General features: G+C 35.6%; 2 protein-coding genes across 3 annotated transcripts in view; one reads left to right on the forward strand and one right to left on the reverse strand.

Moving 5' to 3' along the window:
* Window positions 1-13,742, forward strand: pkd2 (polycystic kidney disease 2). Of its 2 annotated transcripts, none has more exons than XM_051885409.1 (14): window positions 1-872; window positions 994-1,107; window positions 5,085-5,218; window positions 5,317-5,567; window positions 5,655-5,879; window positions 6,603-6,831; window positions 6,927-7,097; window positions 7,186-7,367; window positions 8,044-8,164; window positions 9,358-9,578; window positions 9,677-9,794; window positions 10,052-10,212; window positions 10,308-10,455; window positions 11,986-13,742. In XM_051885409.1, exons 1-14 carry the CDS (start codon window positions 464-466, stop codon window positions 12,211-12,213), a joined length of 2,712 nt encoding a protein of 903 aa, XP_051741369.1. In that variant the 5' UTR covers window positions 1-463; the 3' UTR covers window positions 12,214-13,742. The 2 variants fall into 2 exon arrangements, with proteins under 2 accessions (XP_051741369.1, XP_051740772.1); XM_051884812.1 differs by having other exon boundaries at window positions 2-872; window positions 10,049-10,212.
* Window positions 13,604-22,501, reverse strand: part of abcg2d (ATP-binding cassette, sub-family G (WHITE), member 2d) — a 15,155-nt gene continuing 6,257 nt past the window's right edge. The window contains exons 10-16 of the mRNA XM_051885878.1: window positions 20,856-20,938; window positions 19,441-19,530; window positions 18,843-18,967; window positions 18,532-18,686; window positions 18,364-18,453; window positions 18,190-18,275; window positions 13,604-16,525 (exon numbers count right to left, since the gene is read on the reverse strand). Coding sequence (XP_051741838.1) covers window positions 16,378-16,525; window positions 18,190-18,275; window positions 18,364-18,453; window positions 18,532-18,686; window positions 18,843-18,967; window positions 19,441-19,530; window positions 20,856-20,938 — 777 coding nt within the window. The 3' untranslated portion in view covers window positions 13,604-16,377. The remainder of the gene's footprint in view (window positions 16,526-18,189; window positions 18,276-18,363; window positions 18,454-18,531; window positions 18,687-18,842; window positions 18,968-19,440; window positions 19,531-20,855; window positions 20,939-22,501) is intronic.

The raw sequence follows: 22,501 nt of genomic DNA on the forward strand, positions 1-22,501 counted from the left end.
GGTTGATGTCAGTGTGTAACTGGATTCCTCTAGTCTGGAACAACTGGGAACAAAGATGGCTGAGTGTGGACTGGAAAACTGCTTTTCCCCACTCTTACAAAAGCTGGACTGAAGCCACTCAAAATAATTTTAGACTGAAACATGCAAGTATAAACTATTCTTATTTTTCAAAGCGTCTGTTCTTTCAGACAAAAAAACCAAACCTTTCGGCGTTTTTGTTGTTGTATGAAGTTTTTCAGTCGAATTTTCTTACGTATTTCTGTTGCATAACATCGTATTAGTGAATTTAGAGTTTTTAAAAAGCTGAAACAATAACTATTCAACAACTTTGACTTGATGGAATTCGAGATTTCAGTTCGTGGCATCACATTGCGCGTTTCATAACCAACTTCGCAATCATCCAGCGTTAAAGAGCGACTGAAATGAAGACGTTTGTTTATATTCAGTTACTGTAAATGACAAAATGAGCTCCAGTCGCGTCCGTCCTCAAGTACCGCAGACCCAGGCGGCATCTGCAGCAGCTGCCCCCGCAACATCTCCGCGTTATGATGAAGGGATCGAGATGGAAAAAATGCATCATGAAGAAGTGGGCCTCGGAGTGCCCGATGAGACCCCTTCTCCACCTACCTCCAGCTCCAGACAGGCATGGAGCCGGGATAACCCAGGCTTCGAACCGGAGGAGGGGATGATGGAAGCGGACTGGCCTCCGGCGAGCCCGGGGCGGAGGTCTGTGTCCACGGCGTCCAGCAGCAGCAGCAGCGGACCCGGGAGCTTCTCTGGCATCAGTGCGCGGATCAACAGAGGATTGTATCCAACTCCACCAGCACAAGAACACCGCAGCTGTGGGAAGAGGATACTGGAGAAAATGAGAGGTGAAACTTTTGCTTGGACTTTCTTAAATAGTTATGTACTATGTTTCACTATACTGGAAATATGATAAAACTACTAATAACATGGAAAATTGATACTTCTTAATTTCATTCTCTATTTCAGTGCTGTGGGATACTCGTCTTTTGGGTGAGAGCAACAGTAACAGAGAGATGTACCTGAAAACCGTACTACGAGAAATGATCACCTACATCCTCTTTCTGGTCACCCTCTGCATATGTAGGTTGAATACTGGACAGTTTCATGCTTGAATATGTTAATACATACCATGTTACATCAATGTTTTTAATGCTTTTACATTGCCTTTCCTTACATGCTAGAGTAACAGGCCTGGGAAATATTTCTCAGATGAAGATGTTTAAGATGAAGATGTTTAATAGAGCATAAAAGAAACAAAATGCAAACACTTATTTATTTTGAATGGTACAAAATATATTGCCATTCAGCACAGAGAATGAGATGTCATAATGGAAAAAATATTTCTCAAATTGTCAGTTTCCCTGGTCTGCTCCAGCTCTGGTAGTCTGGAAAAACCGGTGCTTTAAAGTCCTCAAAACGACCACAGCATCAATTCTCTTTTTGACTATTTATAGTCAGCTCAAATGCATTTACATTTATGCATTTATCAGATGCTTTTATCCAAAACAACTTACATTGCATATATATGGTTTACATTTTAGCAGTTCATGCATTCATTGGGAATTGAACCCATGCCCTTAACTAGTATCATTTTTTGTAGTGAGTATACTGCGATTTTTCCCTCCTAGCCTCATACTTACCTGTCCCAGAGCGACACCCCATAAGCACCGCCACACTCACTAATACACGTAGTATGCATCTGATCTAGGCTACATGTAATTGAGAGCATTCTGAAAGACTGCTTATGTGTGTTTTATCAACATGTCAATTTATTATAATCAACAAAAGACTTTACCAGCCAATGGCATTTACAGCTGAAGATACTCTGGACTGATTTTCTACTGTTTAGTGTCAATCACCATCTAACTCAGCCACTTAAGATAGCCTGAGATGTTATATGAATATGGTCCCTGGAGCATATTTTATCAGCTGGCAAGTTTCAATGCACATTTAAGAGTGCAAGTTGCAACTATTATTACTCTCTAAAAAATGTTTGGTTAAAAACAACCCAAGTTGGGTTGAAAATGGACAAACCCAGCGGTTGGGTTAAATGTTTGCCCAACCTGCTGGGTAGTTTTATTTAACCCAACTATTGTGTAGAAATTGCTGTAATGCTTGCTTAAAATGAACCCAAAATATGTTGGAAATTAACATTTATTAATATTAAATATAATAGTTAAACAATAAACATTTATTAATTCATTTATTAATAAATGTTCACATTTTGATTATTATTGTTGCCTCTATAATTAGCTATGTGTCTGATTTTCAAATTCCAACCTATTTTGGGTTCATTTTAAGCCAGCCATATAGTCATTTTTAAACAATAGTTGGGTTAAATAAAACTACCCAGCAGGTTGGGCAAACATTTAACCCAACTGCTGGGTTTGTCCATTTTCAACCCAACTTTAACCCAGCATTTTTTAGAGTGTGACAATAATGGAAAGATGAAGCTTATCAGTATGTCACAATGTCACCCTGTTTGGACTTTGTTTTCTGTTTTGCACCAATTCCTGCCAGTCTGTCATCATAGCTATGCATTTCAATTCACTAACTTGCAATTCGAGTCAATATCAGTTATTTTGGATATACTGTATATCAGGTACAGTACATGGCAAATTTTCTCAAGAAAAAAAATCTCAACTAATGCTGTAAAATATACATGGGAATCAGTTGGTTATTGAAGGTTAAAATGAACTGATTTGTATACAAACTTAAATTACACTTAAGGAAATTTTTATAATAATAAAGTTATAATAGGCCTACTAACTTTAAATTTATTTCTACTCCAATTCGTTTTTTGAAATATAAACATTTAAATGGTGGCTGTCAACTTGACGGATTTATTCAAACATGCATAATATAGGCTATTGAAGAACATTAAAAATTATAGTTAATATGTAATATGGTGTATATATTTAGCTAAATGCTCCTCTCTAGAGTTCATTTTTCTAGCTGACTAACGAGTTTATTGTCACTGAATATGTTTTGAAACACTGATTAAGCGATTATACGAGACATGATATGGATTTCGTTAAGTTGTAGTGTATCTTTTATCATACCTTGAGATGTTCATTCATGTTTATTTCGCGCTGTAACTGGTAACTTAAAGCGGAGGAGAGGATCAGTTCACGTGCTCGTCAGGCTGCCGTTTCTCTTGAACTGCTACTGTGATCTTTCATGATCATATTAAAGAGCGCCAAAACGGTATTTATGTTTTTTTTTATTCCTAAGTAAAATGGGCAAAATATGAAACTTAAGACTTTGAGAAATATGAGACTTTGTTTCATGTCAAAAGCAACAAACCACAAATCATATTTTGTGATTTATTGGATGGTTACGTATCCTCGCGCTTTTTTAAGTGGGTATACGGAAATCCTTGAACATTCCTAGTGGGTATACGGCGTATACCTGCGTATCACGTAGACTACACCACTGCATGCTTTACAGTTTGAGCTACAGGAACATAAGGAAATGCTGCAGGAAATGCATCCATGGTGAAAGTGCTCTACATTTTATAAAGAGAGCAAACTGAAATTTAGGAGTTAAAGGTGAAGTATGTAGTTTCTGCGACACTAATGGCACTTTCCGGAATTACAAAAATAAAGCATATTTTCAAACAACCTTGCAAATGCCTCTTTGGCGCGTTGTGCCTCCCTCAACTCAAACATCACAAATACAGCTCTTACAGGTGCTTGTGAAAGGGTTAGTTCACCCAAAAATGAAAATTCTGTCATTAATTACTCAATCTCATGTCGTTCCACACCCGTAGGACCTTCGTTCATCTTCGGAACACAAATTAAGATATTTTTGATAAAATCCGATGGCTCAGTGAGGCCTCCATTGACAGCAAGATAATTAACACTTTCAAATGTCCAGAAAGCTACTAAAGACGTATTTAAAACAGTTCATGTGACTACAGTGGTTCAACCTTAATGTTATGAAGCGAAGAGAATACTTTTTGTGTACCAAAAAAACAAAATAACAACTTTATTCAACAATATTTAGTGATGGGCGATTTCAAAACACTGCTTCATGAAGCTTCGAAGCTTTACGAATCTTTTGTTTCGAATCAGTGGTTCAGAGCGTTTATCAAATGATCTCAAACTGCCAAAGTCACGTGATTGCGGTAAATGAGGCTTCGTTATGTCATAAGTGTTTTAAAATTTCAGTGGTTCATGTGACTTTGGCAGTTTGATACACGTTCCGAACCACTGATTCGAAACAAAAGATTCTTATAGCTTCGAACGACATGAGGGTGAGTAATTAATGACAGAATTTTCATTTTTGGGTGAACTAACCCTTGAAGGCATGTTTCAACAGCTAGGCTAACACTCTTTCTAGAGCAAATGCGAACGTGATAATGTTCATTGTAGATTGTAGCGCGTTGTATCACAATGCCCCATTCGCTTTGACGTGTTCATGACCTGTTTAATCTTTGAAGGTCTAAATGTAGTGAATTTTGGCTTGCACATCTGTAACTGAAGCTGATTTTCTTTTCCCATGTCGTCAGTCATGGCTAAACACCTGCTGGCTCAGCCTGCTACAGTAGCCACGCCCCAAACTCTCGCTATAGGTTGAGCTGGAAAGTGATTGACGGATCTGAGCTACTATTAGTATCCCATGAATGGCATACTAATTGTAGTCAATGAACAATACACTGGGCTAAGAGAATGTATTTTAACATAAATCTTACATACTTCACCTTTAAACTTAATCTTTAAAACTACGGAGCCCCTAAAGGTACATGGTGAAGAAAAAATGTGATGGGATGAAAAAATTATTTGTCAATTCTTTTGCATTCACTCGTAAATATTTTGCATTCCCCCAAGAAACTTTGTGTTCGCTCGCAAAGAACACAAAAGTTTCCTAAACGCAAAGTTTCTCACGAGAACAAACATTTTGCGAGAGAGCGCAAAGTTTCTCAGGGGAACACAAACATTTTGCGAGAGTGCAAAAGCATTGACTTATTTTTCCTCCCATCTCATATTTTTTCCCACCCAGTTTAGGGGCTTCATATTAAACAAATTATCGATATGTCTTTAAATTTATTTTAGTAACCTACGGAATGGTGAGCACCAACATGTACTACTACACCAAAGTCATGTCCCAACTTTTCGTGGACACACCGCTGACAAGTGGAGAACCAACAACCTTCAAGTCTCTTTCTACCATGGAGGACTTCTGGAAAGTAATTATTATTCCACTGACTTTAATGCACTTTTACAGTACGAAAATGCAGATTAGTTCCAACTTCATCACAGACCTTAATGAAATCATTATCTGTAGTTCACAGAAGGCCCCTTTCTTAATGGCATGTACTGGGAGTTTTGGTACAACAACAAGAGCCTCCCAGAAAACCAGAGTCTGATCTACTACGAGAACCTCCTGTTGGGCGTCCCACGTCTCCGGCAACTCAAAGTGCACAATGAGTCCTGTTCTGTCCACGAGGACCTGCGGGATGAGGTTTACGACTGCTACAACGTCTATTCTCCTGCCAATGAGGACAAGGCACCATTCGGACCGAAGAATGGCACAGCGTATGTAAAAATACACGGATAGCTTATTTTGAATATTTTTTGAACATAGTGGTCTTGAACAGGTTTATAATATTGTTTATCTGTCAGGTGGAGGTACTCAGAGGAGAGCAGTCTGGGTGAGAGCAGCTACTGGGGTCAGGTGTCGACTTATGGTGGTGGAGGTTACTACCAGGACCTTTCACGCACTCGAGAGAAGACGGCCAATCAGCTGCAAGAGTTAAAAAACAACCTCTGGTTGGACCGTGGCACTAGAGCAGTGTTCCTGGACTTCTCCATCTACAATGGCAACGTTAACCTGTTTTGTATTGTCAGGTAATGGACTGAAGCTGTGTTGTCAGTGCATGGGATGAATACTCATTTTATTCTAAACCTCAAATTACAAAAAAATACATTTTTGCAATTTATTCTGCCCAAACCCTTAACATACATGCTCCATTTATACTATCACGTTTTTTGTTAACTGTTTATACTCGTACTTTTTAAAAAGAAATTAATGAAAGCTCTAGATTAATAGTTAAGCATTCGTGATGGTGTAATTTGCATACTGAATTGTAGTTGGTCTCCTTGCTTGCATTTACTTAAGTTTAAAATATATTAAAATTAATATAATAAAATTTATATTTAAATGACTATTTAAATAAATGAAAATCATCCAATGACTTTTTTTGAGATTAGAAGGTGTAATTTGCATACTGAACTGTGATTGGTCTTCTGTCTTTTTTTCAAACATATAAAATTTAAATGACTTGAATTCGTCCATACGACTTATTAATTGGTTCCCTTGTTTTTGTTCAATTGTAGCCACGTTGAATTACTTTTCTCACTCAATTTAATTTAGTTGAATTCTGGCCATGATTTAACTACGAATTAGTACAGCATGGGAACAAATTCTTAATTCATGGCCACGATTTCTATTTTCTTTTTACGTTATGTGATGTATGATGTATAATAAAATATAGCATAGCTTTAGCATCCTTGCTCTACTTCAATATACCACCTTACCTCAAAGATCTGTCACTTGCTGTTTTGCTGTAGATTACTAGTAGAGTTTCCAGCCACAGGGGGCGCTGTGACCTCCTGGCAGTTCCAGACGGTACGACTTATCCGGTACGTGTCCAGCTGGGACTACTTTGTGGCCATGTGTGAAGTGGCCTTCTGCCTCTTTGTGCTGTATTACCTGGTGGAAGAAGTTCTAGAGATCCGCCTGCATCGTTTGCGTTACTTCAAGAGCCTGTGGAACTGCTTGGATGTTCTCATTGTTACAGTAGGCCACGTATTTTAGACGCTGCATATGTATAGTTCACCCTAGACAGTGTATTTTGTGCTTTTGAGTATGACACTTTGGTTCATCTTCTTCAGCTCAGTGTTCCAGCCATCATTATGAACATCTGCAGAACATCAGCGGTCAGTCACAGACTTCACTTCCTGCTGGAGAACCACAGCACATACCCCAACTTTGAGCCGCTCGCTCGTCTTCAGGTTCACTTCAACAACCTGGCTGCTGTCATTGTCTTCCTCTCATGGGTGAAGGTGAGTTGTCATCTTAACATTTGACATGCCAAAATGATTTTTTTTGTTGTTGTTTCCTCAAAATACAACCATCTTGATTCTCCCACAGCTTTTCAAGTTTATTAATTTTAACAAGACCATGAATCAGCTGTCCACCACCATGTCACGCTGCGCCAAGGACCTGATGGGCTTCGCTATCATGTTTTTCATCGTGTTCCTGGCCTACGCGCAGCTGGCATATTTAGTTTTTGGAACTCAAGTCAACGACTTCAGCACCTTTCAGGCCTGCATGTGAGTTTTGGACGTATCTAAATAACCAAGAATATACTCTTATTATATAAACAATAATATGCAATAATTCACAAAAACATGACAAAAAATAGTCGCCAGCTATTTAGAAAAATTTCAAAGTCTTAAAATTTTGAAGTCAGCATGAAATGAAAATTCACTCTATTTTCTAAATGCATGTTATAGATCTTATTGTGAACAATTTATCCTTGTTAAGTTTTAATCAAAATATCATCTTTCGGTAAAAACGCCAGATGTCTCTCTTTCTGGTGATGTATTCAGGACTTCTCCAATCATTTAGTCCGCTTAAACCCCGCCCCTGCAAGCTCACGTTCATTTGCCTTTATTTTTGAGTGCCACGCCCACATCTTAACATCCAATCAACAAGTGATGCATAGAACCAAGTTCCCAACCCACTTTTTTTTTGATAATCCATTACAATTGGATGCATATCACAATACAGAAGAAAAGATCTTTCTTTCGCTACTTTAAATATGCATGACATAAAATTGACAAAGAGTTTTTATGTAACATATGAGGCACTTTTCTGCTTTTTATTTCAAAACTAATAATAATTTAATAATAAATGTATTTATTTAGTTTTAAGACACTTTAAAAAAAAAAAAAATTGTGATACACTATGAATATTGTTAATCTTGGTGGTTTCTGTTGCTCACAGTTTCACGCAGTTCCGGATCATTCTGGGTGATTTTGACTTCTCGGAAATTGAGGAGGCTGACAGTGTGTTGGGCCCCATTTACTTCACCACCTTTGTGTTCTTCATCTTCATGATTTTGCTGGTAAACACAACACGAGGAACATGACATAAATGACATGAAATATACCTTAAAATAAATTAGGATTCAAGTAATTTAAAGGTTTAGTTCACCCAAAAATAAAAATTCTGTCATTAATTACTCACCCTCATGTTGTTCCAAACCTGTAAGACTTTCATTCATCTTGGGAACACAAATTGAAGATCTTTTTGATGAAATCTGAGAGATTTCTGTCCCTCCATAGACAGCCTTTGCAACTGAAACACTTCAAAAAGTTCATAAAGAGATTGTAAAATCGCTCAGATTTCATCAAGATGATCTTCAATTGTGTTCCGAAGATAAACGAAAGTCTTATGGGTCTGGAACGACATGAGGGTGAGTAAATGATGACAGAATTTTCATTTTTGGGTGAACTATCCCTTTAAATAAAAATAATAACAATAGAAGATAAATAAAGTTGTGTCATAGCCGTGTGGGCAAGTGCTCCGACATACAGTGTGACTGCACTTGTGACAACCCAAGTCCGAGTCTCATCTTGAGGTCCTTTCCCGGTCTAATTCCCCTCTTTCCTCTCCCATGATTGAAGGTTTGAGGCCTCGATATACTCACAGTGAGGTTCTTTTTCGTTCTTTATTTATGGGTAAAAAGAAGTTGGAAATATCTTTGCGGCGGTATACTGTTAGCAAACTGTCCACGCTGCTGAGAGCGACGTTTAGATGAATATGTAAATATGTGCTGAGCGTTTTCCTATCAATAACACAATAAACATACAACAAAAATGAGAAAACAGCTGTTAAGAAAGCATCTGATCATAGCGATGTGGATGTTTGAAGAGCTCTGAATTTGGGACTCCATTCAAGTCACATCAAGTTTATTTAAATATTTTACTTTATCCAGACTCCAGACCAACTTCATTTTGGCCTGATTTTGTTTGAAATGATATCACACCAGTTCATTCTACCATTTCGCTTAAAGTAAATCGAGGCCTTTACATTTTATTAGCACTTGCTTTCCCTGGAAATCAATCCCATGACCTTGACATTGCAAGCGCCGTGTTCTACTGGTTGAGCTACAGGAAGATTTCCTGTCCCCTACTGTCCTATTAAAATAAAGGCAACAAAAAAAAAAAACATAATATAACTTAAAAGAAAATAAATAAAATAAAAATATATAAAAAAGGAATGCTTATGTTTTACTGATCATTTTGCTTTGTTCAGAATATGTTCTTGGCCATCATCAATGACACTTACTCGGAGGTGAAAGCTGACATGGCCCAGCAGAGGTCAGAGATGGAGATTACAGACCTTATCAAGAAGGGCTATAACAGGGCGATGGTAAAACTCAAGCTGAAGAAGACCTCCATCAATGACATCCCAGACAGCTTACACCAGGCTGGTGGCAAACTCAGCTTTGATGAGCTCCGGCAAGACCTCAGAGGGTGAGAAACGTTTATCTCCACTAAATGATATAAGTGAAACCCCTTGCAAGATAGACGCAACCGTCAATGCAATTTGTTTTTTGTGTGCTTGTACACAGAAAGGGCCATTCAGATGCTGAGATTGAAGCCATTTTTGCCAAGTATGACCTTGACGGAGATCAGGAACTGACCGAACACGAGCACCAGCAGATGAGAGATGACCTGGAGAAAGAGAGAGTGAGTGAAAAACTAATGCTTTAAACTTTTACATGTATGCATTTGTTAGTCACATACATTGCATTCATCTTATTAGTTCATGCATTCCCTGGGAATCAAACCCATGACCTTGGTGTTGCTAGTGCCATGCTCTACTGTTTGAGTTACAGAAATGCTCAAAAACATTCAAGAACACTATTAAAATATTTAAATAAAGAATCAAATCATTACATGACACTGGAGCAGATGTTTAGTATCTCTTGAACACTCGCCAGGAGGACTTGGATCTGGAGCACAGTTCACTGCCCAGGCCAGTGAGTGGGCGGAGCTTCTCTCGTAGCCAGGACGACTCCGAGGAGGACGACGACGAGGACAGTGGACACAGCTCCCGTCGCCGTGGCAGCAGCTCAGGAGGCGTGTCATACGAGGAGTTCCAAGTGTAAACATCCCCTGTCACTGGTATTATGTTTCCACAATATATCGAATGTTTGATCTCAAATGAAAAAGTATTTTTTGCTTGATGTGGCTCATCAGGCTTGTGCGTCGGGTGGACCGCATGGAGCACTCGATCGGCAGCATTGTGTCAAAGATTGACGCCGTTATCGTGAAGTTAGAGGCCATGGAGAGAGCCAAGATGAAGAGGAGAGATGTGCTTGGACGGATCCTGGATGGAGTCATTGAGGTGATGATAAAAATGTTTAACCCTTTTTAAAACCTTTCTAAAACTTTTGCACATTAGCATTATGACAACTTTACAATTGCGATAACATTGTGATAAAATGTACCAGTGATTTTTGCTGTGTCTGAAAACCTAGTGAAAATCACACACAAATACAAAACGCATATATTAAATAAACAGTACATTTTTTATATTTTATATTTATGAATATATATATATATATATATATATAAAATACACTACTGGTCAAAAGTATAATTACATATAATAAAAAATAATTACAGTGCAAAAAACAGTGAGAACAGTGTGAAATATTATTATGAAATATTATTAATTTAAGATAACATGATCCTTCAGAAATGAATCTAATATGCTGATTTTCTGCTCAATTATTATCAGTTATTGTTGTTGCTCAGTTATTAATAATGGTTCTTATTATTCTCAGTGTTGAAAACAATTTTTGCTGCTTATTTTTTGTGGAAATCATGATTTTCAGGATTATTTAATGAATAGAAAGTAAAATGAACAGCATGTTTTTGAAATATAAATCTTCTGTAATATTATAAATATCTTTACTGTCACTTTTGATCCATTTAATACATCTCTGTTGAATAAAAGTATTTTTTTTTTTTTTTTTTTAAATAAAAAAAGACTGGAATTCAGAAAATTCAGCTCTACCATCACAGGAATAAATTAAATTTTAAAATATATTTAAACAGAAAAAAGTAAATTTTTATTTTAAATTTTAATTATATTTCACAACATTACAGTTTTTACTGTATTTTTGATCAAATAAATGCATTAAAAAATCTTAATTATTCCAAACTTTAATAATTAAATTACTATTTACTTTTAAAAAAATAATAATTAATGATTAAAAAAATAACTATTTCCTATACTTTTTAACATCATTTAGTACTAAATAGAAATACTCAATACATTATATAAAATATGTATGTGTGATGTTGGGCAGCACTTTCGCTTTTAGACAAATTATTTGTTGCTGGAAACTTTTGCATCAAGAGCCTGCTTACAACTCCTAAAAATGAAAATTATCCCATGATTTACTCACCCTCAAGCCATCCTAAGTGTATATGACTTTCTTCTTTCAGACAAACACAGTCAGAGTTATATTATAAAATATCCTGGCTGTTTCAAGCTTTATAATGGTAGTGAATGGGGTGTGAGATTTTGAAACCCAAAAAAGTGCATCCATCCATCATAAAACTAATCCATATGGCTCCAGGGGTTAATAAAGGCCTTCTGAAGCGAAGCGATGGGTTTTTGTAAAAAAAAAATAAATAAAAAAAAATATATATATATATATATCCATATTTAAAACTTTATAAACTATAATAACTAGCTTCCAGCAGATGGCCTTAAGCATCGATTTATGGCGAAAGAGAAAATCGTGGGATAACTGTCATTTTTAGGTGTTCTTTCCCTTTAAGACAGTAGGTTTTGAGAGGCAGCCTTTGTCATTTTTAATGTTAACTGTGAATTATTTCAAATTATTAAATCTTGTTCTTTCAGGACGAAAGAATGGGCCGAGATCCAGAGCTGCACCGAGAGCACATGGACCGGCTGGTGAGAGAAGAGCTGGAGCGCTGGGAGTCTGATGACACAATGTCACAGGTGAGCCACCGTCAGGGCACTCCCATCATCCCATCTGCTCAGCTCCGCCCACGCAGTTCCCGCTCACCCTCCTCGCTGTCCAATGAAGGCCCGGATGGTGCGGCCAGTGCTGCCGCCCACGTTTGAAGGGTTTTGGTTGTAAAAACATTCCTCCATTTCATGAATTTCATTGTGCCACAATTTATTCTCCAGTGCCACGTCTGGTGCAGTGCACTGGGCAAAATCTACTTAAAAAGTTTTAAAGCCACATACGTTAAATAGTCTTTATATTAAAGTAAATTTGGGGCTTTACAGTGCTTTATAATGCAAAAATTGAAGATAAATTTGAAGTTCTAAAACACAGTTTCACTATTACTTATTGAAAAGAAATTTTTGTGGATAATCTAATAAAGCAAATTAGATTTTAAGGTCAGTCAGTGGCAGCTTAGCTTTAGTTTACTCATATTAACATTTATTAATCAGGTTTTTGAAATTTGAGGTGCATTTTGCTTTCCCGTATTTTCTAACAGGCAATCCTAGCTATAATTATACTATTTGCAATTATTTCATCAGTAAATATTCATCCCAAAAAGTTTCTTAAACCATTTTCAGAACATTAGAAACAACATACAAAAAAGTAGCAAGTATCAAATGATAAAACATTCATAATACAATAGATACACTATTCAAAATTAAGACAAATAGTTGTATTGGGTCATGTTAAACTTAAGGGGAACTTGATACAGTCTCTAAAAACACTTATAAGTCATTATAGAAATGGCTCAGAAAAGTATATTGTATGTCAACATTTTTTGTACTGTATCCTACTATGGTTGAATGCACCGCTTGCAAAGAAATGCAGTATATACTTCGTTATGCATTAAGCTTTCACTAACCTACAGTATTTAAGTCCAGTTTCAACTGTAATGAAGAAGCCAGTTGGAAAGCTTTCAATGATGAATGTAATAATGAAGGAAATAATGACCAATATCATTCTGTATATAATCAAACAGCTATTCTTAAACACAAAAATGTACCATATAAAGCATCTCTGATATGAAAAGTAAACATTCACATTTTCCAAACAATAAAGGTGGTCACACATTGCTTTATATATCAACTTTGGTGCAATTTCCACTCAAGTTTATGATTTGCTTTGCATATTTTCTAGTTTGTCTTGAGTTAATACAAGTGTGGCATGTTCTGTTAATCATTTTTAATAATTATGATACTTAAATAATTTTGATACTTTTTGTAATTTGAAACAAACTTCAATTTGGAGTGCATCTTATTTCATGGGAAACCCATGTGTATTTGTCTTAAGGTAGGATTTACAAAGCTTTTCATGGTTCCCTAAAGGTAAAGTAAATAGTTTCTGCACAACTAGCTGTTTTCAAACAGGTTATGTAAAAATACAGCCAAATTTGTTATGTTGGGCCGCTCAAACAATTCACCGTTTGGTGCCGCTAGAGAAGCAGTAATTACACACTTCTCCTTTAAGCCTAAGAAAAATGTCAAAAAGCTTAAAACAAATATATTTTCTTTCTTTTTTTTTTTTTTTTTTTTTTTACATTTTTCAATTTGTGCAATGACCTCTGTAACTCTTTATGGTACTGTTTATACATTATTTACAGTTTAATACGACAGTCGTTAGAAATAAAATCCATTGAAACTCATCATGTGCTCATTATTTGGTCACAAAACACGTGTAGCTTGATCCCAGTCATAATGCCCTCGAACAGAGCGACTGTACAATAAAGGGATATTGTGTAGTTATCAACCTTGTTAGCTTTCGTCTGTGGTTTTAGTGCAGCAAACACTGCGCTTCAGTAATCTCACTGATGTCTGCTGCCTGTGGGGTGTGGATTAGACCACTTTAAGACCATTTACATGGATTATGAAGGAGCGAGCCGTACCAGGCCTGTGCACAACCCCTGGTCCTGTTTGAATAATGAATAATTTGAACCCCAATGTTACAAAGGAAATGTACGCCACATCAACTGACTTGTAATTTGTGTAATACACTTACATTTGTGGGGGAAAAACAATGAAAGGGAGATGACAAAATATTTACATTTAAGTTGATTACAGTGAATCATTTCAATAAACTTAATAAAGCTTCATAAAAGATTATATACTATACCTATGCTAATTTTAACTACAATGTTAAGATATACTTATAGATAGTATTATACTAACAAGTCAACATGAAACATTCACAGCCAATTTTACTTCTCTAAAGGCCCGTTCACACCAATGACAATAACTGATGATATGGCTCTAAAAAATCACCTTAAATACAGAAGAATAGCAGAGTTCACTCCACAGTAGAGCTGCACGATTCTGGATAAAATGAGAATCATGATTTTTTGGTTTCTAATAGAGATCACGATTCTCCCATGATTCTGAATATACAACCAAACAAAATAACATCTACAATTACTACAATTTACTAAAGGTTCTGACAAAATATAAATTGCTGACTCTAATTGCTGGAAAATGTTTGAATGAATTATTTAAAAAATGGTTTTGAATGAATTCAATGACTCATTAATAAATACTTGTTTCATTACTGGATGAATCAGTGTTTTTGAACGAATCTTTTGAATGAATGATTCAATGACAAACAGTCACTTGTCGCCACCTAGTGGAATAAGATGTAATTGATACAACCGTTATTTGACGTGCCAAGTTCGTTTCAAAACGTAGTTTGCTCTGTTTTGGTCGCTATCGTAGACATTAGTGTTTATGTACCAAGTTAAAACTTATATCTCAGTACTTATGTGATAATTTGAATATTTGTAACACAGAAATAACTAATGTGTGGTTCAAAACTGCTCTCGCTCTGGCTGCACGAACACAGATTTGAATGTTTCAGTATGATTTTGTCAAAGGTTTAAAAGACGCGTTGCCATTAATAAAGTAGGATCGCGTGGGTGCTTGAATCGAGATCGCGATCTTTTTACGATTAATCGTGCAGCTCTACACCACAGCTATAACGATAACGGCAGGGAGAAACAATATCGTTGGAATCATGTTTTTTTCAGCTGATGAACGATTAAAAACATTCACAGCCAATCAGAATCCATCCTGATTTAAAGGATTAGTTCACTTCAGAATTAAAATGTCCTGATAATTTACTCACCCCCATGTCATCCAAGATGTTTATGTCTTTCTTTCTTCAGTCGAAAAGAAATGAAGGTTTTTCTCCATATAGTGGACTTACAGCTACCAACAGGCTGAAGGTCCAAATTGCAAAAATTATATACTTTTTAACCACAAATGCTCGTCTTGCACTAGCTCTGTGATGCGCCACGTATTACGTAAACACGTTGGAAAGGTCACGTGTGACGTAGGAAGAAGTACCGAGAAAGTGTGTACAAAGCAAATGTGCAAAGAAGTCAAACGGCCTTTACAAAAAAAACGATGTCGGACGATTTTGAAGTTGGAGATGAAAATGATTTTTTCGCCCTACCGCGGTACTTCCGCCTACATCACACGTGACCTTTCCAACGTAATTACGTAATGCGTGGCGCGTCGCAGAGCAGTGCAAGATGAGCATTTGTGGTTAAAAAGTATATAATTTTTTTTTTTTTTTTGAAAATGACCGATCGTTTCGCTAGACAAGACCCTTATTCCTCATCTGGGGTCATGTAGGGTCCTTTGAAGCTGCACTGAAACTGCAGTTTGGACCTTCAACCCGTTGTGCCCTGGTGAAGTCCACTATATGGAGAAAAATCCTGGATTGTTTTTCTCAAAAACCTTAATTTCTTTTCGACTGAAGAAAGAAAGACAAACATCTTGGGGGTGAGTAAATTATCAGGAAATTTTAACTCTAAAGTGAACTAATCCTTTAAAGAGCTTGAGCATTTAAAGTGGCAGGTGACAAAACTGAAGTGCATGCTTATAATAAACAGAATGATATCAAGCATTGGTGTGGATGCTAATACAGTTATCGTTCTTGGTGTGAACGGCCCTTAATGTGATATGTTTGTTCCAAAAGTAAGAAAGAAAGAAAACACAGTGACACGTTGATCAGACTGGAAAAATAATGTATATTATAATTGTTCATAGTAAGACCAGTCATGTGTATTTGGAAAGTAAATAGGGCCAGTTTTGATCACATGTTGACTATAAAACCCTGATGACCTTTACAGTCTTGAACTTGGCATGAAATCAGTATTGAAAGAATCACATCTACCTTCATCTTTACTGTAAAGAAGGATAAAATGATATTATATGATACCAGAATTGTGTGTGCTAATCTGTGTGGTGATTCATAAAGCTAACATTTAACACAAATCAGAACATTTATGAGAAAGTATGAATGAATCTGAGCTTGATATAAGCGATGATGAGAAAGATCAAAGTCATGACTGTAAGTGCTACGTGGTTCTGCCATAAACCCCAGGATGAGTAATCGATTCCTTGGAACGTCAGATGCTGTTCTCCTGTGCACCTGTGAAATATAATGTACGGAATATGTAGTATAACATTACGAAAAAAATCAGATACACATAGCCTATACACACTACAATTTTTTTTTAAAAATGTTTTTGAAAGAAGTCTCTTTATTTGACCAAAAATACAATAAAAACAGTAATATTGTGAAATATTATAACTGTTTTCTATTTGAATATATTTTAAAATGTAATTTATTCCTGTGATCAAAGCTGTATTTTCAGCATCATTACTCCAGTCTTCAGTGTCACATGATCCTTCACAAATCATTCTAATATTATGATTTACTGCTCAAGAAACATTTCTGATTATTATCAATGATGACAATGGTTGTGCACTTAAAGGTGCAATATGTAAGAATTTTACAGTAAACTATCCAAAAACCACTAGGCCAGTGTTACATATTTTGTTCACTTGAGTACTTAAAATATCCCAAATGTTTGCAACTATTTGTAAATCGTGAGAAAACTGCAATTTTAACAAAGTCTCCGGGACGTGTGAGGAGTCGCCTGTCAATTGCGTCATACCCGCGTTAACCCTCGGTCTGCCTCGGTTTCCGGTTTTAGTTTGTAGAAACCATGGAAATACCAAAGACGCTTTAATATATTACACGTTTTAATAGACAAGGGAACAACTGTTTTGATATATTTATAGACAGAAAACTAATTGTTGTTATATAGCTCAACACGTTTAGTCCTATTGTTTAAATCTAATTTTCTTGATTTTTTGCGAGTACCATGCTTTACCATACCTCAGAGAAAAACACTATTTTGTCAAGTAGCTAACATAGCATAATCAGATGCAGCTTTATTTTTAGTAACAGTAATACAGAATTTTCTCCATCATACAATATGTTTTAAAATGAATTGCATGCCATTTATCAACACAAGCCATCCAGTATTTAATGATATTCTAAAATCGATCTATCTTACTGCAGTGTGCAACAAGTGTCTCACAGCAGCCACCGAGCGAACGCGCAGAGTAACGTTACAACATAATTTTCAACACACTCAAATGTATCTAATATGATAAACAGAGCTGCGTTACCTCATACTCATGACCGAAAAAGCGGAAGCAGCGCCGGCGACTGCGGCATAATAAAAGTTCCGCTGCTCGTGAGGCGTGTGTTGTGCAATCGCTCCAGCGGCCTCGTTCAGCTCCCACAACACTCGGTCCTGCTCTGCCACACTACAATAACGTTAATAATCGCATCCATGAACATGATTTTATCCCGAGTCCTATCCCTATTCTTTTGCACCATCCGTTGAGGTGAAGACCACATGTCCCAAGATTCCGCGCTCAAACTTGGCGTCATCAAGCTACGCCTTTGTTTTGAATAGGCCTCTAGCGACCTCTAGCGGACAGAAATCCTACATACTGCACCTTTAATATTTTTGTAGAAACTGTGATACTTTTTTCCCCAGGATTCTTTTTATGAATAGAAAGTTCAGAAGAACAACATTTATTTGAAATAGAAATCTTTTGTAACATTATAAATGTCTAATTGTGTCTAAATGTCTACTTGCATTTAACAATATTGTTTTATATAAGATAAACTGGCACAATATACACAATTCTACACTTGTAAAACCAAGCTTATGTGGAGACTATCAGTCCACATACCACATATATCCACATATCAACATATATATTTATACATACATGAGGATGTCTGTGGCTGAGCCGCTCATCACAGCAGAGACATTTCCACAAAAATTCAGCCCCACAAACTCATTTATCTCCAATGCCTGTTCAAATGATTAGACCAACCATCATAAAAATAGCATCTCAACAGAAAGCCTTGGTTGCTCAGATGTAGGAAGTGAAAGTTCATACCTCAAGCCCATAGCGAGGGATGCTGAGATACTTCAACCAGGACAGCCAGTCCATGATGCTCTTCAGGTTAACCAGCAGACCAGAGAAGATCTGGACACACATTTAATTCAAGTAAAAAGATCAGGCCTCCTCTGCAGTAAAAAGATTTGTTCTGCGTTATGTACTTGCCATCATGAAGATGAAGCTGATGGTCATGAAGATGTTGGCCACTGCCACCACTGACTGGTCAGCTGAGATGGCCATGGCCATGGCTGCGGCCGTACAAGCCACCAGAATCACTGTCAGCATGAAGATGAAGAACGCTGCCGCTGTGGGTTTTAGCCCTGCAAAACAAAGACGTTTTAAAACACTGCAAACATACATTATATGAGTTTTCCTTTTTGTAGGCACATGATACTGTGGGTTAAAACATGGATGTCGCAATTTAAGTAAGCCATCATTTGCGGTCTCTTTAAGGTTTAATCATGTACAATGTTTACCAATCATGAAGTAAATAACACAGGTGAAGAGTATGGTAGGGATTGTGCGCTGAGTGATGATGTCAGACAGGATCTTGGACAGGAAGTAGACAGACACTCTGTAGTATCCACTTGTGTACTCATGACTGCAAAATGAGAAAAATAACATGCTACTTTATGGTGCAGAGGAGGCACAGAAGATGCATCTGAGCCTGCATATATACCACATGTTAATTATAAATAATAAAATTAATAATATAGAAACATGAAATTATGAATGAAATCTTATATATATATATATATTAATTTTTAATTATATATTTTTCATTTTTTTTAATTATATTAATTATAATAAAATAAATGAATTACAAGTATAATATGAGCCATATTTCAGTAGAGTTTTGCAGTACTGCATCTTTACACAGAATTTAGAGGCCTTAGGGATGTGCTCAAAAACAGAAATAATATCACTCCACAAGCACTACTTTTCAGTTACTCATTATGTATGTGTGGTTATCAGCTTGCAAATATACAGTGCACAATAATTTGATACTCAGTACTAGAAAAGAAAATATTTCTAGAACCTTTCTAAATGGCAAACATGTGTTGAAGTACATACATGAACAGTTTGCGCTCCGTGATGAAGAGCTCGGCAGCGGAGAGTGTGCTGAAACACTGATTCGTTGTGATGAAGAACAAAACACCAAACCTGAAAAGAAAATCATGACATTTAGATGGAACCAATAAAAACAAAATCAAGTGAGCACATGTATTTCACTCAGTGGACAGCTGCATGCCTTTTTTCTTTCTTTCTAAATAAATTTATATTTTATTTTATGATTCATTTATTTTAACTAATTACTTTTTTGTCAAATTGCAGGAAATTGTCAATTTTTTGACTCATTTTGATTGACCAGAGGTTTTTAATGTTAGAAATTTGTCTGACTCAAAACCACAGCGTAATTTGCATATAACTAACTTCACATCATAAGTTTCTATTTGTTTATGTGAAATTTATTGGTTTCAATATCACATTAAAGGTGGAAAAAGAGCTGACATTTTCTTGGAATTTTTTTTATTTATTTTTTTTTTTTAACATCTCAAAACCCTGTCATTTTAATAAGGCTAAACTTTGTATAGCCACTGTAAATTAGTAGATTTATTCACAGCTTTTAATAAAATTTTCATAAAATGATCAAATCACACTCATTAATTTTAATTAGTTTTACATTAACAAATTGTGTATGCATTACTTCTAATTAATTATATGTTGAATAATCAAGTTAGATTTACTCTAGTGCTGTCAAATTGATTAAATGTGATTAATCGTATCTAACATAAAAGTTTGTAAATGCACGTGTGTATACAAACAGCACTAATTTACTCATAACTGCTGATTAATTTACTAAAAGTGTAGATTTTACTTAGTTTCACAGCTGTTAAATTTACTTTAAAAAACTGTGCAAAACCTTGCAAAAAAAAAAAAAAAAAGAAATTTCACTATTTTTTTTTTTTTTTTCACTCTAGTCTAAGTATTGTATGCAAGTACAAGTATTTGCTCTTTACAGAGTATTTCATTTTGAGGAATTTTCTCATTCATTTCTAAAGCATATCACCACACATTTTACTCCAAGTGCAGGATTTGTGTACTTTATATACATGCACAATACTTCAAGAAAGGCATTAAAATAAAGTTACTTAAAGATGCAGTAAGCGATTTCTGAAAAATCAGCAGTAGGGGGTAACAACGAACTCTTGCTGGTTTATACTCTTGCGTACTGTATGTTAATTATTTTGTTCTTCCTTGTCGTTGTTTCATCATCTTCGCTCTTTATTTTTTGTGAAGCATTATGTTGTTTCACTTCAGCTATGATAAAGATTCATCCACTGTTGCATTGCGTGTTTGTGCATTTTGGGGGTGGAGCAATGAAGGGAGGGGCGTGTTTGTTTGGGTTGATTTCAGATATCAACAGTGTTTCTCAGAAATCACTTACTGCACCTTTAATGCCCCCCACAGGAGAAGAGGTAACTCACCTGTTTTGTATGCCACTCTGGTCATCTTTGACTCCATAGAAGATGGCACCAACAATAGCAGCCATGAGCGTCGTGACGGCCAACTGACACATTAACATGCTTTCATTAAGATATTATTTTAAATGCAGTTGGAGAAATATGCAAACAAATGAAGTAAAGGAAATAAGTAGCGGCAAATGAAATTCAGCTTGTTGGCTTTTGACTTGAACCACCTAGCAACCACCCAAAACATCCTAGTAACCATTTAGCAACAATGCACCCAGAACATAGCGACCGCAAGGCAACGTGCTAAACACCACTCAGAACGTCTTAGCATAATTTACTCGATAAAGGCAACAGGCAGAAAGAGTGAGAGCGAGTGAATGTGACAATAATCTCTTGACAGCTTATGACTGTGTGTGGTGTGAAGGTCGTTCCCAGGGTAAAAGGCTAAGCAAATACAGCACAGCTGGAAAAGAAACCACCCTTCACCCCTTATGTTGAGGCGCCAACGCTCAACTTAACTCCAGTCAGGTGATGGTCGGGTAGACACTATTCTCTTATGCTTGTGAAACATTTATCCACACTGCATGGCGAGAAATGATATCACTTCAGATCTACGAGGAGACCAGGGTCACAACAGTCACCAAATCCGCTTAGCTCTGACCTCAAGAAATTAGCCGAAAGCCTCTAGGAGCAATCAGCTGTTAATAATGACTAAACCAAGGACTCCTCTGATGGCATTTGGTGGTTAATGAGCATCTAAAGCCTCCATAAAGTCTCTTTTGAGGAAAATCTGGAGCAGGATGAATCTACACTGTTGGGGCAACAAATCTTTGTTTAGTGTAATCCATCCATATAAACTAAGCTCAATGCCTGGATCTCATGAAAACATGCCCAGGTTACATAGATGTTTTGCATAAAAAATAAAGCTTATTTTAGGACAATTAAGACGATTTCGCATTGTGACATTATTTTTTTTATATATATAATTAAATTCTCATGCATTCACAGATTTCAATTTTTGTAATTACCATCATTTTCAATTGCAATACTTTTTTAGATTCTCTTTACTGTAATACAGTAATAAAAATAATTACTGTGAGGCATAATTATAATTGTACTAAAAGCAGTGCAATATAAAAGCATAACAATAAATACTACCATAAATATTTTAAATTGGGAGGAAAACACTAAATCTCTTAATTGACCTAATAAAAGACTTTATATATAAATAAATAATAATTATAATGTAAAATGTATATATATATATATATATATATATATATATATATATATATATATATTACATTAGAATTATTTTTTTATTTATAGAAAATTATTATTTTTATTTATTCCTTATTTTATTCTGTTTTGGTGTGATACATGTAATATAATTATAAATAAAGATACTTTTTTTGATTTTGGTTTGATTTATTTAAATAACAACAACAATAATAATTATATATATATATATATATATATATATATATATATATATATATATATATATATATATATATATATATATATATACTTACTAATTAATACCTATTTTATTATTTTATATATTTTAATATATATTAAAAAAAATTCAAATTTATTTTACTAAATTATTTACATTTCTATTTATAATTATTATTTTGTGTTTATAGAATTTCTTATTT

Source organism: Ctenopharyngodon idella, chromosome 1, assembly GCF_019924925.1.
Source record: "Ctenopharyngodon idella isolate HZGC_01 chromosome 1, HZGC01, whole genome shotgun sequence".
In the NCBI taxonomy this organism is placed as follows: domain Eukaryota; kingdom Metazoa; phylum Chordata; class Actinopteri; order Cypriniformes; family Xenocyprididae; genus Ctenopharyngodon; species Ctenopharyngodon idella.

What these genes read in the sequence shown, in the direction of transcription:
- pkd2 (XM_051884812.1), top strand. Translation starts at nt 464, where the DNA reads ATGAGCTCCAGTCGCGTCCGTCCTCAAGTACCGCAGACCCAGGCGGCA. An exon ending in GATACTGGAGAAAATGAGAG is followed by an intron (nt 873 to 993) that starts GTGAAACTTTTG and finishes TCTCTATTTCAG; the next exon opens with TGCTGTGGGATACTCGTCTT. An exon ending in TCCTGGATGGAGTCATTGAG is followed by an intron (nt 10,456 to 11,985) that starts GTGATGATAAAA and finishes TTGTTCTTTCAG; the next exon opens with GACGAAAGAATGGGCCGAGA.